This window comes from Suillus subaureus (assembly GCF_016647635.1).
Source record: "Suillus subaureus strain MN1 chromosome Unknown BJ212scaffold_35, whole genome shotgun sequence".
Classification (NCBI taxonomy): domain Eukaryota; kingdom Fungi; phylum Basidiomycota; class Agaricomycetes; order Boletales; family Suillaceae; genus Suillus; species Suillus subaureus.
Genome location: NW_024538591.1, coordinates 240,268 through 265,130, shown reverse-complemented (window position 1 = coordinate 265,130; position 24,863 = coordinate 240,268). Strand labels below are relative to the sequence as shown.

General features: G+C 46.7%; 6 protein-coding genes across 6 annotated transcripts; 3 read left to right on the top strand and 3 right to left on the bottom strand.

Moving 5' to 3' along the window:
* Positions 1-1,381: 1,381 nt before the first annotated feature.
* On the top strand, positions 1,382-2,120 carry BJ212DRAFT_1380496 (uncharacterized protein). The gene is made up of 3 exons (XM_041336634.1): positions 1,382-1,519; positions 1,575-2,050; positions 2,102-2,120. Exons 1-2 carry the CDS (start codon positions 1,429-1,431, stop codon positions 1,994-1,996), a joined length of 513 nt encoding a protein of 170 aa, XP_041189042.1. The 5' UTR covers positions 1,382-1,428; the 3' UTR covers positions 1,997-2,050; positions 2,102-2,120.
* A 2,810-nt stretch (positions 2,121-4,930) lies between these two features.
* On the bottom strand, positions 4,931-6,227 carry BJ212DRAFT_1528717 (uncharacterized protein; the record flags this gene model as incomplete). The annotated part of the gene is made up of 9 exons (XM_041341756.1): positions 4,931-5,309; positions 5,360-5,451; positions 5,500-5,528; positions 5,578-5,657; positions 5,713-5,743; positions 5,789-5,886; positions 5,950-5,983; positions 6,035-6,149; positions 6,202-6,227. 9 exons carry the CDS (start codon positions 6,225-6,227, stop codon positions 5,233-5,235), a joined length of 582 nt encoding a protein of 193 aa, XP_041189041.1. The 3' UTR covers positions 4,931-5,232.
* Positions 6,228-8,729: 2,502 nt separating this feature from the next.
* Positions 8,730-10,086, top strand: BJ212DRAFT_617214 (GPR1/FUN34/yaaH family-domain-containing protein). The gene is made up of 7 exons (XM_041343664.1): positions 8,730-9,198; positions 9,254-9,366; positions 9,419-9,469; positions 9,521-9,607; positions 9,658-9,738; positions 9,789-9,880; positions 9,929-10,086. The coding sequence occupies exons 1-7, from the start codon at positions 9,070-9,072 to the stop codon at positions 10,078-10,080; spliced, it is 705 nt and encodes a 234-aa protein (XP_041189040.1). The 5' UTR covers positions 8,730-9,069; the 3' UTR covers positions 10,081-10,086.
* A 3,137-nt stretch (positions 10,087-13,223) lies between these two features.
* On the bottom strand, positions 13,224-14,009 carry BJ212DRAFT_1484634 (uncharacterized protein; the record flags this gene model as incomplete). The annotated part of the gene is made up of 2 exons (XM_041340829.1): positions 13,224-13,586; positions 13,641-14,009. The coding sequence occupies 2 exons, from the start codon at positions 14,007-14,009 to the stop codon at positions 13,224-13,226; spliced, it is 732 nt and encodes a 243-aa protein (XP_041189039.1).
* A 6,859-nt stretch (positions 14,010-20,868) lies between these two features.
* On the bottom strand, positions 20,869-21,488 carry BJ212DRAFT_1484627 (uncharacterized protein; the record flags this gene model as incomplete). Its single annotated transcript, XM_041340828.1, has 3 exons — positions 20,869-21,030; positions 21,078-21,206; positions 21,255-21,488. 3 exons carry the CDS (start codon positions 21,486-21,488, stop codon positions 20,869-20,871), a joined length of 525 nt encoding a protein of 174 aa, XP_041189038.1.
* A 1,622-nt stretch (positions 21,489-23,110) lies between these two features.
* BJ212DRAFT_1302695 (uncharacterized protein) lies at positions 23,111-23,812 on the top strand (the record flags this gene model as incomplete). Its single annotated transcript, XM_041333302.1, has 2 exons — positions 23,111-23,236; positions 23,315-23,812. 2 exons carry the CDS (start codon positions 23,111-23,113, stop codon positions 23,810-23,812), a joined length of 624 nt encoding a protein of 207 aa, XP_041189037.1.
* Positions 23,813-24,863: the final 1,051 nt, after the last annotated feature.

The following is a 24,863-nucleotide window of genomic DNA, read 5'->3' as shown; positions in this document are numbered from 1 at the left end:
TCAATCAACTCAAGGATGTCACGCCACTTTTGCTTCCCGTCTTTCACGCACAACTGGAGGCATACCCTGTTCCGGACAGAATTAGTCCTGATGTTGTACCAGTAATCATGCTCGCCAAATGGTCCATGGGTGGCATTGTGCAAATTTGTCATAACCTCGGTAACAATATCAGTCTCGGAGAACGCATTGTCCATGATGCTATTGCTTCAAAGTGGGAGATGCTCTTCCCGTGGATGCAGTTCTTCAGCAGCAACTTCCTTCCACCTTCGCAGAGACCTGCCGCCCTCCCACATGGCCTGTCTGTTAGCACTTACGAAGCCCTTAGGATTACCATACATCCACTGTCAACCTTGTGTCAATTCACAACAACCGGCAGGCAGTTGATGAGGGTGAACCCCACTGTTCAAGCATTTTTCTTCCGAGCTTGGGTCATCGTCGACGGGTTGAAGAGCGATGACGTCGCTGATCCTCTTCGAGAAGGCGACAAAAATCTCAGTGCACTGATACGGGCGAATATGTGCTCGCTCAGCGTTATCTGTATGGAAGACACCCCAGCGTCTCTACCAGTATCCATCATCGCTTCTGCTGCTGGTGGAACCCTCCCCATGGCCTCATTAGCCCTCCGATATATTCGTCGTATGACTAAAGAGGTGTCTAATATGCCGGAACCCCGGTTACGAGCAAGAGAAAATGTTGACTTCTCGTCCATGACAGTATGTGCTACTGGCTTGGCTCAAGCCATCCTCTTCATGCAATCATTGGGCGACAGAGAGGGTGGTTGTCAAGAATTGCTCCTCCAAATCGGCTCAATTCGTACTGTCCTAAGCGCTGTTGCGACACTCTGGGAACGGCTCCTAACCCCTGCTTGGAATAGTTCGGATAATGAACCAGATATAGGGCTGGCGGCGCGACGCAGAGTGTTATACATCGCATATCGCTATATCGGCTATTCGATGAATTGCGCAAATGACTCTGCTTTGGTGATATCTCAAGCCCTTCAGCATGGTCTACTCGAATGTCTCCTACGAACCGGGTCATCGCGAGCTGAACGTGTTGACAATGCCAAACGCTTTGATGATGACCATGACATTCAATTGCTCAAAGAGCTTCCCCGGTTCTTCGTGTTCTCAAAAGTGCTACGGGTTCTTCACCCCGCCCTTCAGAGATTAGATCGGGTAGACCTTGAAGAACGAGCATCCCAAGACCCCGTATTATGGGAGGTATGGCAAGCCGTCGACTCCGCGGCTCGTACCTTCACCAATTTCCACGAGCTGCCTGAAGGAGCTCCTTTCTACCGGTATCGGTGTTGTAGCCTGAAAGTACGTTCGAGAACGGTCCGCCTCTCTTCGCCAACTGAAATGCTTTATTTATTAGTGCCCTGTCGATTTCTCCGAAGACGATGCCACGGCATATCGTTGTTCGGGGTGCATGCTGACACGTTACTGCTCAAAAGATTGCCAGAAGGATGCTTGGGAATCCGGCCATCGTGTTCACTGCCGCATGTTGCGTTCAGCTCTCGGTCAGATTCTTGTTTTGCGCATTCATAAAGTCTTATCTGATGATTTAACTCGAAGGCAATCAAGATGTACGCGAGATCCGCAAAAGTTTACCCGTTATTGCGATGATCGAGTCCTGGATATGCGAAGAGCGCGTCAATGAAATCAAGGCGCTCGACAAAGATACGGTGAAAACATCCCCCGACGATCGCTCCATCGTAGAGGTGGACTTGACCGTTTATCCCATCGAATTAAACTTGTATTCCTTGCGGGATTATTTCCTTGTTTGCGGCTCTCACACCTTCGAACGAGAAGTTGCTGAATCGATCACAACCTCAGAAGAAAGCCCATACGATCTGGTTGCGGTCAAGGTCAGGCTTGGGAGAGAGTATTATTCTTTGTTCAGCCCAGCAACCGCTTTGGGCGTCGCATTTGGGTGGACGTCGGGCATTCAGGGAGGACGATACATCCATGACCATCCTCAGACGCCTGATACATGATATTGTATAAGAAGTCTAGTTTGGCACCACCGTCAACCAAGGTACAGCCACTTGGTACTTGCATTCCGGAGCTCGGACGAGGCGCGTTACTGAACCTTGAAGCAGCATTTAAAGGTCCCAGAAAGTCGGTAGGCCTTCGAATTTCGAAAGAGATGCTCACTTATTGACTTTGTTATCAAAGGAACATCGCATAGTTCACAGGACTGCGTGAACCTCCGGAGACCTTCGACATCATGGATACACGGTGTCTAGTGCTATGACGCACATCAGAAGAAACGATTAGTCCCTTAGAAATAAACCTGCGCATCTGTTCCGATTATTCACACCATAGATCTGACTAGTTGGGATGCAACATACCGAACAGAGTTGGAAACAAAGTCAGCATCGGTGTATACTGACCATCATGATCTTCATGGATCTGGAAAGCCGTCACGTCGACGGCAACACTGACAGACAAACAGTAACGTGGAAGAGCGTATGATTGATGGTACGGTAAGAAAGAGATAAGATACGAGCATGTATGCGGCGAGCTATATAAATGAGTCGGCGTGCATCAGTCCAAACATGGAACAAATAGTACGTACTATGCGGTGTCCAATGAGCGTGGAATACGTTGTCACGTAGTAAGCGCCAGGCTTACAGGATCTTTCCAAACTTCTGCTTCTGACTTCACGATCTTAATGTACAATCTTTAACAACTCATCCGGTGACAGACTGGGAGGAACTGGAGGTTGCAGGAAGTTCTGGTAGCGAAGAAATTCTGCAGTAGGATTGAAGTTAAGAGTCTGCCGCGAGACCTGTACAATGAAACCCCCAACTCCCACAAAGTAGGTCTTGTCAAAGGCAAACATCCTGTGGACTCCATGATGTCTGTCTTTGACAAGACCACTTTTCATGTCTCGGTTGAGTCTAGTTCGTCAAATGATGCAATTTGTCAGTTCACACATTCGAATCACTTCGTGCAAGCCCGGCACATATGCATACCCATTCTAAACATGGACTCCTGCTGCTCTTTCCCAAGAGTCGCAAAATGAATTCCTCCCCTCGCAGCAGACTCTGATGACCAAAACTATCTTGCGGGTCCGGAATCAATGACTGACGAGGAGTAGATGCAAGATTTGAGCGCAAGACACGATCGATCCCATTCTGCCAATTGCCACGGGGCCGATTCCTTTCCGCCCCCTACACTACCTGTAGGCTGACAATTCGCCCGTGGGAATTCCTTTTGACATGTACTGTACAGTTCTTCGCTTGTGAGATCTCGAGGCATGACTCGCATCTCTCATAAGCGTTGTAACTTGTCTCGGCGCTTGCGTCCCAACTCCCCGACATCGCTTTGCTTTGCTTTGCCTCGCGCGATATTGCTCAAGACATGGGTCAGCCCGGTTCATGTACTATCCTAAACTACGTTGTCTTCATCCCCAATTGGCATGCTCATTGCAACAACGAGTTCAATGCTTCAGTCGACGGCGTGCGCACGTGTTAGTCGACATGAAAGTATTAGCCGTGGATAAAATCAGCACTACCGGTTGCACATTTTTTCGGTAATTTTTATTATGCTCAGAGCCTTCCTCCCACTAACGTTCACGTTGGGTGTCGGGGATGTCGATGATGGATCTCGCCGCGTCCTTCGCTTACGGTATGTGAGAGAAGACAGGGCCGCATCTCTTATAAGGGTTGTCTCGCCTGTTGTCGCTTGTGGTTCCGAATCTCTTCTCTCGCGTCCTGTTATTTCCGTCCTTTCCAGCGCCTGGGTCTCTGGATTACTTTTGGGTGCTTTCAGTCGTGTTCACTTTGAATCCAAGACGTATTCTTATTCCTCTATCTTCGGCCGGATCTCTACCTTTGCTGTATCAGCATCTTGCGCGGCACTACGGCAACTAGACGATCTACGATCCCTCGTGGTTTCATTACACCAACGAATGTCACCGTGACAGCTTACAGTATTTGTCGGCCTCTGCCCTGACACTTATTGGTGCTCGACTTATACTCGGCGGGGTCGGTAGACGCTACTAGCTTGCCTTGGTGATGCCTTGTGGTATGGGATGGTGGTTGCTCAGCGCTAGTGCTTACCACTTGCTCACAGACTGCGGCTGCAATGGAAGGCGCTGTCAAATTTAATGCTCGACGTCGGCAGCTACGGTAGATTCGTGATTTTTTGCTGCTGTCACCACGATCTCTACTGTTTCTTAACGGTTTCGTTTTGTTTTACTTGGAATATGCTAGGACAGTATGTAGAACATACTCAATGAAATAGCTAAACAATTGCTTTACAATCGAATGCTGTAGACAAATATCACGAAATAGCGGTGGTCCGTCACGAATAGAGCGTAACAGATAGTATGCAGCTCGTGCGCTGAATAACTCGGTTGAGGAACCACCAACTCTCTGACCTGTGTAGTATCTCGATGGATTATGCTGTTTCCTGAATATTGATGTGTTCCGTTATGGTCCGTTGTCAAAGTCGACGGTGTGCCGGGTTTCCGTTCTTCCGGATTCTTGATCACCCACTGATACTCGAAGTTATGTCAGAAAGTAGCACGGAAGTATAGCCACCGGGAGTACTCGCTAGCAAGTCCTTGGCTTTCCACTTGCTCTTCACACCCTAATTTTAAAATGGAACCTACGTGATGGCCCTTCCACGCGAAAAATTCCCCAGTCACACTGACGCGTACACCTTTGAGAATAATTATGTATAGGGTTCTGAGAGCAGAAGCGCAAGTGATGATCATCAGGTTGTGGGCATTTTGATCTGGCCTCCGAATTCCTAGAAAATGAATCACAGCACTGCAGGAAAGTTTCTTGATTCCGGATTTCAAGTGAATACCGGCCCCACTGGAGCGGAAGTAGTTTGGTGACCAGATAGCATCCTAGGAATACCGAATGATAGTAGATGATAGTAGACGAGCGCGGAGGCTAGAACAGCTCGCGCTGTACCTGAAATGTCCTATTTCGAACAAAGCGCGTTCCGGAAGCTATTTCGAATCATGCATTTCCAGTTGGGGGGGTCTGGTCCTCGTCCATTCTAAGAAAAAAAGAGTGGATGATAATATGTGTGTGCATGCGCAGCGCTGACGCCCGAGTCATTCACAGCGATGCTTATCCACTTTAGACTTCAGTAGGCATCCTGGATGCTTCAACAATAAGAACAAAAGGTCTCCACGTGGGATGGCAGTGCTGATAGTCTAGTTGATATACACATGCTTGTGAGAGGCGCGCCACGAGTTACGATCATGCTACTTCTCGGTGCCTTTGTCTGATTCAATTGCTTCCTGATGCTGCGAACTGGCATTAACAGCGCTGAGGTACGTGTCTAAAAGGCAATGATCAAGAAAGAAGGGTCCTTAATAAACTCGAACTTACTCCAAAACAAGCTGACAACGCTCACGACAACAAAGCGAAGATGGTGAGGTACGATAGCGAAGTTGATGATTTGGGTGGGTATGAAGACGCCCCTAGATCTATTTAAGTGCACGATGCGTAGGCAACAACGCAAATCTCACCAGTTACGGATTAACGTTGGGGTATACGCCTGGGAGTCATGTGAGGTGGCTACCATATTCCATGGGGGATCAGCTTACAGTACTAATACGGTCCTGTGCACCAGAAATACCCTTTCCCTCCAGGATACTCATTGTGCCAAAAAAGAATCCGACAGCCACTAGAAGAAAGTGAATAGTGAGAAAGGAGAGTAGATCCATGTGTAGTCAACGAACCAGGAGTCAGGATCGCCTGGTCCAGCCAAACCTGCAAAAAGCGATCATTCCCTCATGAAATTCGAGGAGACAGTACAATCCATACACGATATATCACAGCCTTCGTAGGACTAGAGAACTTGATGCGGTTGAGAAGCTGGTACCATTTTGTCAAGGCCGGCCCAAAGAACGCTCCTGATAAAATTAGACATGAATTAGATGTCAAGTCCAGGGTCCACACTCGATTTATATAATTACCCCCATAAAAAGTGAGGCGTGCAGTGCGCATGAACTGCGAGATATGATCAAAACCAGTTCTTCCTGTAGTAGCATCAATACTCACATCATGATTCCTTCCCTGACGTTCGATGACTTGCTGGGCAATCACATCACCTGCACCGAATAAAAAGGCAGCAGTGGCGGATTGTGCGAGCATGGGTCTTCGGATGAGAGCCGCACTGAAATACTTGAGCAAGCAATACCAAGAATGAGGAATTTGAAGCCACTGACTTGTACAACCGGAGAACTGAGGCCATTGTCGAAGAAATCGCTTGGTGTAACTGGAGTTTTGGAGAACTCCAACTAACCGAGTTGTGTATAGGCTCGGAATCAAATTCAACGTGCGATATTACCATTTACATAATTTATGTAAGATGTACGTAACTTGACACAGAGGTGGAATCACCTGGAATCAACACTCGAAACTGTTTGAGCGCTTGATATCTTGTGAGATGGTCAAAAGTTATGCAGTCAAGTCACAAGAGTTTGATATGAAGTTCTTCTCTATTATGTGGAATTTCCAGAATAGTTGGCGGCGTCGTTCTTGAACCATTTGGACGAGCTATCTCACAAAGAACAATGAATGACTGCCCTAGGAGCCTTTCAAGGCCTGGCCACGGGAGACGAAAACCACGATGGATCAGCATGTTTTTTTTTACTGCTTACATTTTCTGATCTCTTGTTGATTAAGTTATACTCAGCCTCATGAATTAATGTTCACAAATAAGTGTGTTGATGTCCAAAACTTACTGAATCAGTTACTTGCAGTGCCGTATAGCTGTTGATAAAATCTAGATTCATACTGGAAGTACATATCTGTCATTTCACTGCTTATCTCTCGCTCCAATCATGAGGCACATTACCGGCATTTAGCAGTCTGTGATATCATGTGTCAATACACACGCACGAAAGGCAGGAGCCTCCTTCGTTTGCAAAGAGTGCAAGTCTGAGATGCGCCAATATTCCTGAACCAAAACCAACATCTGGTATTGCCTTGAGAACAAAAGGGAAATATTGCTTCTTCTGTTGATCAAAGCATTTGGGCAGGCCAAGCATTAGTAGGAGTGCGCACATGAGTATTTTTCCTGTTGTCCGCGTGCAATGGCCAACGCGGAACACGAAATCTTCCTGCAATCATTTGATTGTCACGGGCTTGGTCACTGTTGTTGGAACGCGCACTACCTTGACTTCGGTTCGCCAAGTGGTGCTCTATTCATATCTGCTACCCATTGAGTGATCGAATGGCGGACAAAGGAGAACTATGTTTGTGCGTTCACAGGCATGTATTTTTCATCCCAAATTAGCACGAGTCCGAGGACTTCGCACGTACACAACTTGTATTGCCAGTCGACGCATACTGCTGCCGTTGCAAAGTCAACCGGCAATCTGGTAATTCGATTGTCTGCTCTGGGCATCCAAGTTTCAATCTGGTAAGGAAGCGACCGTCAACCACGTGCGATAGACTTGAAGACCAAATAATATGAAGGGCTGATTAATGGTGTATCAGATGGTCCAACGCAACCAGCCTACGTGATGTCAGTAGTGTAGACAGGTGAGTTTGCGCAGCCATCCTGGCGCGTTGAGGGTGTTATCATGTCAAGCAGAATTCCATACCTTTGGTTCTTCTGATACCTCTTGCTACCAGTCCTACTGAGAGGCGCATCGGAGAATCTATATGTTCATTGTGGGTGTGTGAATCTCCCCAAGGAGACCGAAATAAGACACCAAACTCAAAATACTCACAGTTGACCAGAGCCAGCAGCTCTCGATTTAAAGATAGCGTGCGTTATCATTCCATAGCAAAGTTTGCAGAACGAACTTTCAAGCTTCCACCGAGTGAACGATAGTGGTGTTTGAAAGAGAATCAAACCTCATGGCTTGAAAGGCTGAGGGTAAACGACAGCCTCCAAATCTCCGTTATGAAGGATGACGAGGATGGTTGTGGACTGCGCGCAACTCCAGACGCAACCTCGAAAAGTTAGAATTAAGGCAACTCGTTACAGGTCTGGACCATCTGATCAGTTCTAAAATGTCGTCGGACACTAAATCTTTCCTGTTCTGGCTACCATCGCGTCGGTTAAACCTTCGCACGGGAGACGTTCGACACCTTGTGACTAGTACTTATCCTCGTCCTAACCTGTATAGAGCCCGAGTTTGGCTACCTAAACTTTCCCATGTAGTATTCCTAAAACATTTTCATGTTTTATTGCTAAGAATGCTGCTACATGGGAGGGTTTGGGTAGCTAACTTGTGCTCTATACAGCGAGGATTAGGACGAGGGTACTCTGGCGAGTCACAAGGTGTAGAACGTATCCCATGCGAAGGTTTAATCGGCGTGGTGCCAGTGGCTAAATCAGGTAAGGTTTAGGGTCCGCGCAAGTAACTTACGAGAGGACGGCCGTAATGTCAAGTCGACATTGACAACGACGTTTTTGAATAGACCAGATTACCTTAACGATTATCGCCTGGGATAACTCCAGGACGTAGGTCGTGAGTCACCTCTTTGACTTTTTACCACTGACAACACCATCAGGACATGGTACCATCCTAACAAATGCAGAAACACCGTACCCGCAGTGGCGCAATTATGATATCCCTCATAGAGTCCCGAGACAGGCTGTTCCTTTCATCAAGATAACTAACACAATCTGATCTGGACAGAGATGTGCCCTGCACAGGCTGCAACAAGGAACAGAGCGCAAAATTAAATAAATAAGATAACCAAAATCATATCCCGTGATTTTCCGAATTTTCCAGCGTAGACTCTTCCTCGGAGCTCTGCGCGAGATAACCGGGAGTAGTTGGATCGTGAGTGGGAAGTGAACAGTATGTACATCTTTTGGATCAGTTCCTGGAAGCTACGGTCACCCGTCTTCGAATTCCATAGACAGGGTTTACTCCCTCACTCAGATTAGAACTTAATCACGTTGCTCACTGTAGCGCAGTGCATGCGCACAATTGGCACCGCGCCTCATATGCGAATGGAGATACGCCAGTCCTAGTATAAATGTCTGGGGTGGGCTCGGGATGTGCACACCTGACCTTGTTCCTGCTCTCTGAAGGATCATAGCACTACAAGTCAGCACCGGTCGTCCAGTCATGTCTTCAAACTCTATTACCGAAAAGGAGGGCTCAAAGGACAACTACTACGTCCAGACCGTTAACATGGACGCCCCATTACCCCCTGCACCACAGATGCAGCCCTACCAGAGGACATTCGGTAACCCTGTATGTCTTTCATGTTTCACTGATAGTATGTTGACAGTATTTAATTGGCTTTCAGGCACCATTGGGAATGCTGGCCTACGGTACCGTCTTCCTGTGCTCGTCAATATTGACGCTCGCCTCCAAGGACGTTGGTGGTCAAGCCAACTTGGTCTTGGTTTTCGCCACCTTGTGAGTTTTCGTCATTTGCAAATGATCCTGGTCGTAACCTAGTCATTTCCAGCTATGGCGGTATCTCACAAACACTTGTGGGCATGTGGGAGATGTTCCTTGGGTATGGTCCTGATCTCTGTATGGAGAGCTACTGCTGAGATTTTTCCCATAGTAACACGTTCAGTGCAACAGTCTTTACTACCTACGGAGGGTTCAACTTATCTTATGGTGCTCTCTACCTGCCTCAAATCGGCCTTGCGTATGTTGTTTGCAAGCATTGATACAAGTCCTCCCTCACATACCTTTCAGTTCTGCATACTCCGGGCAGGAGTTCTACAACGCCATCGGGATCTACCTCGCCATATGGGACTTGATTACGTTCGTCTTCTTGTAAGTCCGAGGTAGTATGCTATGCGGGCACGTCTACAATGATTTTACAGCCTTGGCGCAATCCGCACAACAGCCCCCATCATGGTAACGCTTGGATTCACCGTTTGCGCGCTCACTTGTCTTTCAATAAATGCTTTCACCGGTGCGTCTTTCCCTTCTAGTATTATGTTTTATCTGACGTCCGATACAGGTAACGAGCACTTGGCAACTGCAGGTGGTGCCCTTGGTATCATCGCTTCCTTCGGTGCATACTACGGCGCTCTTTCGCTCTTCTGGACCCAACAGACCACATTCTCGTTTATTCGCCTCCCTCCTCTTATCACAGCCCCTTCCAACGTCTAAGTACTGAGCTATTAATCTTCAACCGATTGCTCTTTCTTTTCTTCAATTTTCGTTCTCAACCACGTTTCCACTCTTGACGAAATGTTAGCGTGTTTGTAGGAGATTCTGCTTCTGGCAGGATGAGGCTCAGCGGTAGAGTGGAGCAAGTTATGACTATTTCCCATGTTTGCCACGGTGCCAGTTTCGGTTCCGGGTTGATGATAATAATAAAAAGCAGATTGACATGATTGTTGATTCTGTTTATCTCTAACTTGGCTATGAAAGGTGTTCATGTTCCAGGAACAGACACAGCTAGTTCTTGTGGTCCCTGAGTGTTATCGAGGCAGATATGTGGTAAGAGAGATTATCCTCAATGGCAATCACTATCAGAGATCACTCGGCAGGCCATAAGTGTTTGCCCGAAGCTATCTGAAACGCGACCATGACGTCCAGGCGTGTTGTCACCAATACCCCCAACTCGAGGGTCATCAATCATCAATGACATCTTGACATTCAGAGTAAGCATGATGGCTCCGCGCCAAAAGACTGAAACGTCAAGGACAGCCCCGATGTCAAATGGGTCAAATGCCAGGCTCAATGTCTTATCTGGGGCCTCAATGAGCCTGAGCAACACCCGGCAGGAAAGAGAACAAGTAACAAATGTGAATGCGACAGTTACATCGTGGTGTGTCCGAGCTCATGGTGACCACGAACTGCACGCGCCGCATAGGTAGGATCACAATTGGCAAAAAATATCATCGTGTTTTATCTTCCACCAGAACCCCGTTAACGTACGAAGACGATGATATCGAAACAAGTGCATCTTGGCTGTGCAAGCGAAGATACTTGATACCATGTTCGCATAGGGATGGAGCTACGCACCACAGTTAGCCGCCTACAAGATAGAGACAAAATATTTGTGAGCCCGTTAGCGGAGTTGAACAGCTTCAAGGATACAAGACCAGCGGGAAACGTGTCGCTGGAATGGACTGTATGTCGTTTGTTGTTGAAGTAGTGTGTTGGACCACTCTGAGAATTTCTCATGCCCGTCATACCTTTGGTAGCATCAGCAATTCTTCATTTTGCGAGCGTCGGGTCAGGTTATTCAGCTTGATGATAGGATAGATGGATACTTTGGTTGTCTGAACTGGTAGCAGACCCTGTGCTGGAACTTGTAGCCGTGCCAGTGGATTCAGATTGAGGGACTGAGCCTATCAGCGGACCTGTGAGCTCTTGCTGGCGATTATGCTGATTGTGGTTCTCGCCAGTGGCCTGCCTGTCGATCGCTTGGAGCAGAACGATTGGAAACCTTGCCCAAGAACTTAGGAAACAACTCCCCCGAGAGTCCTGCGATTCCTCAAAGCCGGGAGAGAGGACAGCTAGTAAAACAAACAGAGTTGTAAAGGTGATGATTCCTACTAAGGGGGTAGCAAACATAAGAGGCTGTTCGGCAACCAGATGTTGACCAACATTTGGCAAATGTCATCTCGGCTTGGATTTCGCCGAAGTTCGGAACTTGAATCATAGTCCGAATTCGGACTAACCCTAGCACGCTGATATGGGCTGTAGGGTATAATACACTGTCATTAGAGTTGTATTCTATGCATCCCTACACCAATGGATCCTCATTCAAGACTCCAGCATTTTATGCCCCAACATCCAGAAGTTCAACGCCGCCTCATCCAACACTCAATCCTTCTAGTCAGCATCTTAATCAGTGCTACAGCCAATATACTAGAGTCAGTGTATGCTAAAGACCCGGAGCTGTATCACACATCTGCTCTCTCTGGTGAAGCCTGGGTGATGGAGCTGTTGACTGGCCACCCAGAACGGATCCGATGTGAACTTGGCATGCATGCACATGCTTTTGCAGAGCTTATATCTGAGCTTCATACCCTTGGCTATACCAACTCCAAGTTTGTTTTGCTAGAGGAACAACTTGTGATTTTTCTATATATGTCTGTCACAGGACTGTCTGTCAGGCATGTTGGCGAACGATTTCAACACTCCAATGAAACGATTTCTTGGTAAGTATGTGCTAATAGTTATGATCCGCTGATGTCTCATTGTATTTCCTATATAGTTATTTTTGCAAGATGCTCAGCATATTCTCATCTTCCCCCTTCTACACAAACTATGTTCACTTGCTGGATGACTCCATTCCTGATAGAATTCGCTCTGACCCTAAGTTTTGGCCATTTTTCAAAGATACCATTGGGGCTATTGACGGTAGCCACATTCATGCTTCACCTCGTGCATTCGAACGAGGTCCCTATCGCAATCGGAAGGGATTCGTTTTGCAAAACTGCCTGTTTGCCTGTGACTTCAAACTCAACTTTACTTACGCACTCACTGGCTGGGAAGGGTCAGCCACAGATGCACATGTCTATGAGGCTGCAGCAGGCCATGACCTTCATATTCCTGCAGGGAAATACTTCCTTGCAGATGCAGGCTTCCCTCTGCGGCCTGAACTACTCATTCCGTATCGTAATGTGTGCTACCACCTTGCAGAATGGGGCTGCGCAGGTTTGAGGTACATGTACTGGTATTATTCTTTCTACAATGTGCTGATTATTCACAGGCCAACTATGAAAGAAGAGTTATTCAATCACCGTCATTCATCTGCTTGAAATGTCATCAAGCAGATTTTTGGTGTCCTCAAACAACATTTCCGAATCCTCCATCTATCACCGCCGTATGCTATGAGCATACAAGCTCAGATTCCAGCCGCATTGTGCTGCATTCACAACTTCATACGTTTTCATGATCCCTCAGAAGGTGCGCTACCTGAAGCAGACTATTCGGACTCAGACACTCATATGCATGCCGCAAACTGGGAGCAGGCAGCAGGAGAAGCACACAATGATCTGCATGTGAAACGTGATCTCATTGCACAAGCGATGTGGGTTGAATATCAGCATATTTTAGAAGAACGACATGATCTTGATAACGATGACAATGATGCATTGGATGCATTGGACGATGAGTATGAACTGGATTGATTCTTACAAGTAGCATGTAGTTGTATCTGATCCGTTTCAATTTGTATACAATTCAGTGACTTGGATGAGTGAAATACAGTAAAATGAGCAGTACATGAGAGGGATACTACAGGTTGGTACAAAAAATGTAACAAGCACAGTGACACAAATGGTATGATAGTACTACTGCAGCGGTGGAGAGTCTAAGAGCTCTGAGATAAATGCATGGTGTGTCTCATAGTCATCCTCAAGCCCAACATAGATAGCAAGCTTGTTTTCCCCTCCTGCAAGGGAAAATATGTGCAGGAGGCTGGCTCTCTGACCAACTGACAAAAATTCCCCATCTTTGCTGTGCATAATTTCCAGGTCACAAGAGATGATATTTGGTACAGTTGGTGCAACAGGGACTGGTGGTGGAGGCAGAGGTGGAGTGGATATGGTCTTCTCGATAACATCTGTGAGGTGGTTAATGCTACCTTGCATATTCATGACGGCAGCAGCAGGAGTGATCTTTGCAGCAATTTTTGCAGCACTACTCATCCCTGTCTGCATGCCACCATGCACTGACACTCACGCCTTCTTGGGAGCTGGTGATGATACCAATGTTGATGAGAGCGGAACAGGATTGCTGGATGCAGGAGGGGCACCAGTGCATTGAGATGAAGAGTCAACAAAAGTGTTAGTGTGCATGCGTTTACTGGACTGGGAGCTGGCAACCTGAGTAGTAGTGAAGGTTCCCTGAAGCAGGGCACTAGGTGGCATCATCAAATCAGGGCTCATGTCTGGTACATCACTGGTGGTGGCGGCTCCAGCAGCCTGAGTGTCTACATCCATGTCAAGAAAGTCGAGGCCTCCATCAATAACATCAAGGACGTCATCTGCAGTATTGATAGATGGAGGGGGCACAGTAGCCAGATGCAAAGCGTGCCTTCCACGAGCGCCACTATTATCACCCAAAATCATCTGCATGTTGTCATATGAAGCCTGTTACGGCGAACTGTATGTCAACTAGGATAAGCGCAACAACAGATACTCGATAAGAGTAACGTCTGCAGTTGGATCTAGACCTCACAAATGTAAGGCTCTTAAGACAAGTCAAAGAGAGTGTCTCTGGCTTGAATATTGGTTATCAGACGACTTAAGATTGGGGGTCTTAAGCGAAGGATAGTTCTGGGTAAAACCTAGTAAGATTAAAGTGAAGTTCTACTAAGTACATAACCGAGCTTTTATAGGTAGTTGTTGGCTTTAGGGCCGGTACGTATGAGTCAGAGATAAGACCTACGTCATCGGCATATGTCATCAAGACGAGTCAGAGATAAGAGAATGAGTCATCTAATGACGGCACGTGGCAGTCGCGATGTAATACAGATATGGAAGGCGGTTAGTCTAATGATGGCACAGTAAGGTGTGGTCACAACGTAATACACAAGTATAAGGGAAAAAGAGATAGGGGGTAACCATGATTGTAACATTACCCCTCGTTTAGGGATGAAGTCACCAACTTCAATTATCTTGATTAGCCCAGTAAATGGGGTCCACGTCGCAGTTGGAATAGAGCAGATTGTCCTGCTCTTCAGTGATGGTGGTCCGCTCTATTTCGGCAGCATGAGTGATAGCATCTTGCTCAATCTCCCATCGAGCGAGAGCGTCGTAGAAACCAACATCAGTCCATACCAGAGGGATGACGGCTTCTCCCTTCAACTCTCTACAAAAGACCGATAGGTGGCCGGGTGCATATTCTTTGCAAACTCTGCAGTAATATGCTGGGCAGTTCTTATGACGATGCCTGGCGACATGGCAGTTACGGCATACAACATTGTCGGCTGGCGACGTTTTTACGACTGTGACGGAAGAGGACTGGTTTGGAGGGGAGGGTGATCTCGATCGTTTGAGTGGTGCTTTAGTTGGGGAGGCGGAGGCAACTCGTTTGGTGGTGAGGTGTGAAGACCTTCATTTAAGTGGAAGTCGGCGTGTGGTACGTGTGACGGGAACAGGAGAAGGAGAAGCTGGTACGTCGAGTACAGCAATAGGAGGGATATTATCATCCTGATGCTCCACAGTAACCATAGTAGGAGCTGGCAGTGGTACAGGAACAGTGACGTGAGGGGATGGTGGTCATGCAATGGGGTCGAGGGCAATGCGCTCGGTGACGATATGGATAGCTTCTCTAATAGCATCTCTAGTTTCTTCAGGCAAGAGACAGATCACAGTATTGCGAATACGTATATGAAGATGGCGGAAAATGGTTTGATGGCGCTCATCATCCAGGAGAGCAGCTGTTCAGTCAATAAGACTGGCATCTCTAATAATCCTGATAATGAGGCCGCTAGATATTGCCCCTCGTTCTCCAAGGAGGCGATCTATCTCTATAGTGTACTGCTGGGAGGTGATGGCGGATTCAAATAGAGCACTGGTTTCTACTTGGTCAATGACTGAGAAGTAATCCGTGAGGACAGAGTCGTCAGTGAGGGTGAGAGTGGAATCTGAAGTCGGGGGTGATTCTACTGGGGATGATGTGTGACGAGCAAGGTTGGCGGCAGTGATGTTTTGGTAGTCAAGAAGAGTCAATGGGTGGGCATTTCCTTCAGCGACAGTGTTCATGGCAGCGGTGAGTTCTTCAATTCATAAGATGCAGAGACGTAGTCGTTCGAGATGGGACATTGTTCTGGGGTTTACAACCTATGGGCCTTCTTATAGGCAGTGAGGATATCGGAGGCATTACTAAGGTTTTCTTCGGGAACCCACTCATTGCTGGCAGACGAATATCCTTTCCATGATAAAAGATAGCGTCTTCGTTTACCCGTCCCTTTGTGCGATAAGATCGCATCAATTTCATATTCTTCTTTGTTATCAATGACATCAGGAGGTGGATCGTGGAAGTTCGGTCCGTGAACCTCTGTTTCATGATAGGACGATAGTTCAGAAGTGTGGAACATGGGGTGAACTTTCCACTGGGGTGGTAGTTGGAGTGTGAATGTGATAGGAGAAAGGATGGTGGTGATTGGGAATGGGCCATATCATTTAGGAGCAAGTTTTCGTGAAGGTAACTGCGTGATCAGGTTCTTTCCAGATAACCACACCTTATCTCCAATCTTCCAAGGATGATACTTCTGCCCGTGAGTTCGTTCTGCCATTTGTTGCATTGCAAGGTTGTGGCAGGAGAGTGCTTCTTCTCTTGACTTTTGGAGCAAGCGAAGTCTGTCTGCTGCCGCGGGGACTGTGGAGTCAGGAAGGGTGTGTGGAAGGGCTTGTGGTTCATATCCCATCATTAGAAAGAATGGTGATGCATTGTGAGAGTCGTGTTTTTGGTGGTTATGCACGAATTCTGCCATAGGGAGCTGTTCTACCCAGTTCTCAGGGTTATTCCGGCAATAGATTCGGGGGTATGTTTCCAACTCTTGGTTGAGTCGTTCAGTCTGGCTGTCAGTCTGGGGATGATAAGCAGTTGATGCTGCTACGTCATACTTCAAGAGCTTGGCGAGGGCTCGAGAGAACTTGGATACAAATTGCAGTCCACAATCGGAGATGACTTTTTCGTGTAGGCTGAATCGTCGGTAAACGTATTTGAAGAATTTGTTGGCAACCCCTTCGGAAGTGATAGATTTAGTACATGGGATAAGAATTACCCCTTTCATAAGCCCATGGTCGACCACGACCATGACAGAATCAAAACCGGCGCACAGGGGAAGGTCGGTGATAAGATTGACGGAGATCTGGGTAAAGGGGGCCGCAGCAATGGAAGGGATGGGGACAAGGGGGGGGGGGTTGCCGGGTGAGTGTCTGATTTCAATTGCTGGCAGAGGGCACAGCCTTCAACGTATTTACGAATATAGGTGCCCATAGCAGGCCACCAAAAGTCACGTTTGACTAGTTCTTCAGTTTTGAAACGTCCGGGATGACCGGCAGTGGGATGATCGTGACAACGTTCCAGAATAAGGCGCGGTCCTTGTAGTAGAGAATATCATCTTTGATTTCCCAATCCGTAAGAGCGGATTTCATCAGGGGGAGTGAGAGACCATCCAGAGCATCAGAGGCGGTGGTGAAGATGGGATCGGGGTCAGAGAGATCAGGGTTCGCGAGTGTGGTCATGAGTTCGACATCAAGAAGTCGGACGAACATGGAATCAGGGAGGAGCGTTTCATTAGCATTATCTTCCGAAGAATCCGACCCATGATCAGGGCGACAGGAGAGGGCATCAGGGGCGACAAGCTTAGTCCCCGCAACATGGTGGAGTTCAATGTCATAACATGACAGGATTAACTGCCATCGGGCTTGGCGGCAGGTCAATTTCTGTGCTGTCCTAAAATATAGTAGATTCTTATGATTGGTAAAAACAATGATAGGATGGGGATTTCCTTCCAGATAGTGACGCCATTCAGTCAGAGCACGAATAACTGCAAGGAGTTCACGATCAAAGATCTGGTAGTTTCGTTCTGCGGGGTTCAGGGTCTGGGACAAATATCCACATGGATGATAGATGCCATTATCATCAGTTTGGAGCAATACTGCGCCCATAGCAACGAGGGATGTGTCAGTAGCGACCGCAAACTGTCTGGTGGGGTCGGGGTTTCGAAGGACTGGTTGCTTCAGAAAGCATTCTTTTAGTTTGGAGAAAGCAGACACACATTGTTCTGTCCAAAGGAATTTGACGTCTTTCTTGGTAAGGTCGATCAAGGGTCTGGCGATGTCAGAATAATGGGAAATGAAGTTTCAATAAAAATTACAAAAGCCCAAAAATGACCGAACTTCTTTCACAGTAGTGGGAGCAGGCCAGTCCCAAATACCGTTGGTTTTGGTGTTGTCCATTGCTACACATCCAGGACAGATAACCATCCCGAGATACTCCACTTCCTGAGTGTCAAACGTGCACTTTTTGGGTTTAAGGAAAAGTTTCTCTTGCCAAATTCTTTCAAGGATATGCTGGGTATGCTCGTGATGGGAGGTGAGATCATTGGAAAATATCAGGATGTCATCCATGTATATGACGAGCCATCCTTCGTTAATTTCCTGTTGGAATGTTCTATTCATGTATGCCTGGAAGGTGGCTGGGGAGTTGCAGAGGCCGAAGAACATGATGTTTGGTTCAAAAAGACCGTATTCTGTAGTGAAGGTGGCTTTCCATCAATCTTCTGGATGAATGCGGATGTTGTTGTATCCTGAATGAACGTCCATCTTCGTGAAGTACTTAGCACCATGTAACCGGGCGACCAGGGAGAGTGGCAATGGGAGTGGGTAGGTGTTCTTAACCGTCCATTCATTAATGTATTGGTAGTCCTGACAGGGACGAAGGTCTCTGCTCTTCTTTCCTACGAAAAAGAAGCCGCTTGCTTGAGGCGACTTTGACTCGGATATAAATCCTTTCTTTACGTTCTCATCAATAAAGGCTTTGACTGCCGCTCGTTCCATTTCTGATAATGGGTACACCTTGGACGTCTTGGGAATAAAGCCGGGTTTGGTCTCAATTCGATGATCTATGCCAGGCTGTTCTGGTGGTAATTGGTTTAGACCGTCTTTTGCAAAGATATCAGCAAAATCGTGAAGATAGGAGGGGACAAGTTCCTCGAATGATTTCTTCTTCTGTTCAAGCCCAGTGGCTAGCGCAAACTGTTGTGCTTTATTACTGGTCTTAACATATTTGGTAGGCCGTGGCAGGGGTGTGACCGTAGGTTGCTGTTCCACGATACTGGTACCGTCTTTTGTTAAAGGGGTATCCATCGAGACGTTGGTGATTACCCAGAGCTCGGTGGCGTCAATGGGGTACTCCACCAAGAATTCATCATCTTCTAGATGGTAAGTGGCGATTTCCCGCACAGGTGGTGCGTAATCTGTCGTCCACACATCATCTTTCATATCGAAAGAGTCGTCATCGTCTTCAGGTATGGGGTCTAGGTTAGGTAGTGCGGACGGGGCTTCTTCATCGGGAATTTCTTCGATGGTAGCTCGGGGCATCGGTTCTTTAGGTGGCAAAACCGGTTTTACAAGGGGTGCCTTAGGCAGCACCACAAATGGAATCGGGTCTTTCTTCCGTCTTTCCGATTTTCGGAATAGAGGGGGGAGCCCATTCTTCTTTCGTTCATTATCAACTTCTTCTTCAATCTGATCACTCTTCTCTGTTCGAGAGAGTTCTAGCGTTTCCGCTTTCCATCGGATTACTGGGTCCATGGCATGTAGCCAGGGGATCCCTAGTAAAATCTGGTCGCGTTGGCCAAGCCGTGCGATATTAAACTTTCTGATCATGGATCGGTTATCTATTTTGATGATGAGGACACAGTATCGGGTGATAGCACCTCCTTTCACATAACTTCCATCCGCAGTAGTGACTCGGAATGGTTTCGAGAGTTTGTGTGTACAGATTCCGTGAATCTTGACAAACTCTTTGGAGATAAAGGTTCCAGCAGTGCCGGAGTCTACAACAGCTGTTGTTTCGACGGTTTTCAGATGAGTCTTGGAGATGAGAGAAATAGGAATGCAAAGTTCCTTTCTAGTTCCAATACTTTGTACAAGTCTGATGGCTACATCGGAAGATACTGACATCAATCCAGTCTTCCACATCAAAAATCCTCGGCGAGGCGACGGATTGTTGTATCTTCTTCTTCGCTGTTGCTCAACTCTTCTCTGCAAACAGGAATTTTCTTCTTCTGTGGGCATGCTCTAGTAAGGTGGCCCTTCTGGTGACATGTGAAGCATAATCCCTTCTTCATGTGGTCACTTCTCTCGGCTTCAGTAAGCCGGTCTACTTCCATGGCATTTGGGTCGTGTCGGTTGATAGTCGGTCTGGGTACATAACGCTGTCCCAACGGTTTGGTGGTGATTCGATGATTAGATCGATATGCGACTCCCCTCTGATAGTTGCTGTCGAGTCTGACGACTGCAGCGACATATTTGTTGAAGTCTGTTGGGATGGTTTCCATCTGAAAGATAGAATTGACGATTCCCTTCTTTAGCCCATCATTGAGGAACGTGATCAGGACAGCGTCTTGCTTAACACCGGCTTGCACGGCAAGAGTTTTGAAGCTGGCGATATAGGAAGTAAGATCGCCTGTCTGTCTTAACATCCTGAGTTTGTTCATGGCGGTGCCGATGGCATCGGCTGGTATGAAGGCTTCTTTGAACTTGGTTTCAAAGTTTGCGAAAGTCCCATAGGACTTGGTAGCGGTGTTGTCGACTTTGGTGTAAAAGGTGAGTGCCCAACCCATGGCACTATCTTCTGTCATATACATGAGAGCAGTGATAACCTTTTTCTCGTCGGTGTTGTAGATCGTAGCGTTAAGCGCGAAGTACGCCTTAATCGCATACAACCATCGCAAAGCCTGCTGAGGGCTCCCATCATAGGTGGACGGGGCTCTGGCTTTTAATTCTGGAGTATTGGGGACAGTGGACATCCTGAGCGTCTGATCAAGTGATGTTTCTGGTTCAGGGGAATGTTATCATTCTCTCGCTGAGTTCTTGTTTCTGAGATCTTTTAACCTCTCTGATGGAGAGGGTCGGTAGCGACTTTAATCTTTTGTTATGGCGAACCGTATGTTGACTAGGATAAGCACAACAACAGATACTCGATAAGAGTAACATCTGCAGTTGGATCTAGACCTCACAAATGTAAGGCTCTTAAGACAAGTCAAAGAGAGTGTCTCTGGCTTGAATATTGGTTATCAGACGACTTAAGATTGGGGGTCTTAAGCGAAGGATAGTTCTGGGTAAAACCTAGTAAGATTAAAGTAAAGTTCTACTAAGTACATAACCGAGCTTTTATAGGTAGTTGTTGGCTTTAGGGCCGGTACGTATGAGTCAGAGATAAGAGAATGAGTCATCTAATGACGGCACATGGCGGTCACGATGTAATACAGATATGGAAGGTGGTTAGTCTAATGATGGCACAGTAAGGTGCAGTCACGACGTAATACACAAGTATAAGGGAAAAAGAGATAGGGGGTAACCATGATTGTAACAAAGCCCACCCTTTGTTGCAAAAGGGGCGCATTGCAGCTCGTGACTTTTGGACATCAGTCAAATGCAATAGAATTTATTATAAGTACATACCTTGGGATCAACATATGTATCCCAAACACTGGCAGCTGCAGTGCCCTTGATTCCAGCCCCCCGCACATTATCCCAATGGAAAACAGATACATTGCGATAGATCTCGATTTGATTAAAGATTTTTTTGAGCTAAAACATGCTCATAAACTTATAATCATTCAAGAAACGATCACATACCAATGTCCACTTCGTCTTAACCATCTTGCCCATCTTTGGTGGGCCTATTGTTTGAATCACATCATTGTCATTGATAGCAGCTGCTGCACTGTTGAAGGTAGGCATTGTGAAGTTTCCACCATCGCCACCCGCTGCCCGATTCTGAATCAGGTGATGAAGTAGAACATCCACTTCTGCATCTTGCCAGTGTGCCTTTGCATTGTCCAACATCGATGTTACTTCTGGTTGAGCCATGAGGACTGTGGTGAAGCTAGCACAGAGAGCAGTGAGTGCAACAACAGAGGTACAGAGTCTCTGCTGATGATAGTAGTCAATAAGATAAGAATTCATGGTAGATGTACAGGTATGAGTTGTAAGGTTTGAGCTCCGATAATTGAAGCGCTTGAAGCCGAGAACCTCTCACATGACATTTGCCAGATGTTTGGTCAACATTGGTTGCTGAACAGCCTCTAAGGTTTTCAACACTGACCTGCAAAAGTTGAGTGACCAGGACCCCAAAAACAAGTCGAATACTATACCATACTGTACCATACTCAACCAGCAAATTTTTGCTAAGTCCATGCACTACATATTGAATTTCAAGCAAGTAATGGCTTCAGAACACAGCTCAATGGTCAAGCAACTTGTGATATTAAATTGTGCATTGTGCAGTTACATATAACTATTATGATAGGTCTAGTAAAGCAACAGTAGAAGTAGCTTTGATGTACTGTACATGCATGAATCAAATTTAAAATTTAAGCCTTCTTCGAGCGCTTGGAACCAGTGTTACCTTGAAGTGTTTGTTGCCTGTGCTTCATTAACGAGTTTTGACTAGTACTAGCTGCAGTGGTTGCATTTGAGTCATCCTGAACACTGTTGTCAATCAAATCTGGTGGTATCCCAAGGCGCTCCTTTTCAAGCTGCAAGATTTCAATTTCCTTTGCGAAGCCAACTGGAAGGGAGTTGTATGAAGTGTCATGAGAACTGGTGATGTGCTGGTGGACATTGTATTTCCAGAAGACAGCGTGATCACCTGATGACGCTGGGCATAGTTGACAATGAATTGGTGCATTTGTGGATGGGGATGCCTTTGAGCTGTTTGTGGCTGCCCTGAGACTAAATGCTATTGCCTGGGTACATGAGGATTGCGGCTGAAACTTTCTTTTTTGCTTGACAAGTTTCACTGCATGGCCTGACTGTCCACAAAATCCAGCTCAAAGTCGGGGTTGGAGAGACCATCCAGTGGCCAGGTGCTGTGTAACACCTTATTATGCAATGTATTATAGTGAAGAGAGGGACTGGATGGCCATGCAGTGTCAGACATGGGCCTGGGACAACACGTCTGATGGACATGTGTACAGACACATTGTTTGCCAGACCACCAAATGCAGTAATTCTCCCCCTAGATCTTTGGTGTAAAAATTGTATCACCTCCTGCAGCCACTTCTTCATGAACAAGTATTCCTCATGCTCATCAAAATATGTTCATTTATACTATAGAAAGATATCCTCTTAATACATCATGTTCAAACATATGAAGAACAAAAAGATAGACAGAAAGTCAAATCTGAGACCCCGAAAGTGAACAAACAAGTGTAACTAGGTAGGTTGGTGTTCGAATTTTGATTACTCTATTATGTAATGAGGCACAAGTGGAGAAATAGAGTGTAGTCTTTGTGCAAGCAACAGATGCAGTATGAGCCTTGCTTTCATACTGCAATGATCTCATGTTCTCAGCCCAGTTGTCCTTGACAACTTCGTATCTCCTTGTTTATTTTCTTTCTTCATCAGCTATTGATTTATCTTTCCTTGCTTAGCTTGTTGTGTTCCTACTGATCTGACACAAGTGATCCTCCAACTCAACTTGGCCTGCAATGGAGTGTATCTTGGCTGACCTGGCACTTGAAGTGCAGCCAAACTTTGAGTCCCCTGCATACGCAGGCTGGCTCAATGCCACCGTCAATGGGGGACCCACTAGAGAGGAAGCCCTCACACATATGGTGGAGGGCTGGAGGCTGGAACATCAAGAAAATATCACCCTTTGGCAACAGCAATCTGAGGAAGACCTTTGAATACAGCGAGAACAAGAAGAGCAAGAACGCACCGCAAAAGAAGCTGAAGTGGCTGAAGAACAATGGGAAGCAGAGAAGAAGCCCAAGATCAACAACTTTTATGCTGGAGTGGTTGTCACAGATGTTCTGATCCCTTGTCCTTCGCAGTATGCCTTGCAAAAGATCAAGAGCATGGAGTATGTAGAGCTCTGGTACTTTAGCCCAGAAGGGTGCCAGGAGGCTGCAGATAGCTCCAGATCTACAGCAGAGGATTCCTTTGGCCTGGTGAAAGTTGATGGGTATGTAGCTTTCAAGCCAATAGCAGCATTCAAGGCATCACACAAGGCATTGCAAGACCATGACCTTCCATGGCATCAATTCGATATGGCGAAGACCAGCTTCCTGGTTCACATCAACAAATGCGGCTGGCTGGATAAGCACCAGCAAGCCTTAGCGCTATTCTTCACCCTCATCACTAATCATGAGCATCGCATACGCCCTCGTGGCAAAAAGACACTGCTTTGATATGCAGGGTTTGTCAGGTGGGAGTGGCATGACTACCTGACTCAGAACCAAGGCTTTAACATTGGGATTTTCAACAGTGCACTATACAGCACCCTCTCTGATGATGTCTGGGAAGCAGAATGTGATGCAAGCATCAAACTGGTATGTAAATTCACAAAGAATCATTGTTCAAAACATTCACCAAACCTCTACCTTATCTGCTTCTATGCTTCCGTCTATGCTTGCCTATTGCTATGCTCACTTCCTTCTTCCATGCTACCACCCATCATGCTGTCCTTTGGACCTTCTCACTTCGAACAACCCCACTTCAAACACAACTCGCTCATCATGCTGCTTGCTTCTGCTTTTCTGACCTGCTCCCACACATGCTCCCACCTGACTCTGACATCCATCAGCTGCAGAACTCCTTTGTGACACCAGGTGCACTTGTTTGTTCTTGAGGGAATGAAATGAACTTGGGCAAAGGAAAGGAGTCTGCCCCAACCACAGATAATCGCTACCACCCATACCATCCATCCTCCACCATCCAACCCAGCAAGAAACTATTGAGCCAGCAGTCTTTTCCCTCGAGCACAGGTCAGTCTATACCAGCTGCCTGTGCGCTCTGCCTTAGTTGGTTCCATCACAATATCCACAAGTGCATGTCTGAATTCTTATGGGACAAGCAGACCAAAACTCAATGCATTTGCAACACAGGAGGTCACATCACCAACCCCAAAGGGAATGAACTATGCTATGATTGGCAAAGACCCAGGGGATGCTCAAGCAGCTCTCAGTCTCACATACACGAGTGCTCAGGATGTGGGGCCAAGGATCATGGAGCTCAGGGTTGCCCTCAGTGCGAGAAAATCTAAAACCCTCACACCATATCACCCAGAGGCATGGCTCACATATCTCAAATCTGCAAAACTATTGTACAAATATGCACACATCCCCAATGGCTTATGGCTTGGTTTCAGGGGAAGTGTCCCTCCCATTTCTATTACATATGCTCCTTCCAACAGTCCTTCACTTATCAAACATCATTCTGCCTTTGCTACTATATGTTACA

Excerpts from the sequence above, each read along its gene's own strand:
- BJ212DRAFT_1380496 (XM_041336634.1), top strand. The coding sequence starts at position 1,429 with ATGCTGACACGTTACTGCTCAAAAGATTGCCAGAAGGATGCTTGGGAA. Across the intron at positions 1,520-1,574 it reads CATGTTGCGTTCAGCTCTCG|GCAATCAAGATGTACGCGAG; the intron begins GTCAGATTCTTG and ends TTTAACTCGAAG.
- BJ212DRAFT_617214 (XM_041343664.1), top strand. The coding sequence starts at position 9,070 with ATGTCTTCAAACTCTATTACCGAAAAGGAGGGCTCAAAGGACAACTAC. Across the intron at positions 9,608-9,657 it reads CTGCCTCAAATCGGCCTTGC|TTCTGCATACTCCGGGCAGG; the intron begins GTATGTTGTTTG and ends CATACCTTTCAG. Across the intron at positions 9,881-9,928 it reads TTCAATAAATGCTTTCACCG|GTAACGAGCACTTGGCAACT; the intron begins GTGCGTCTTTCC and ends CGTCCGATACAG.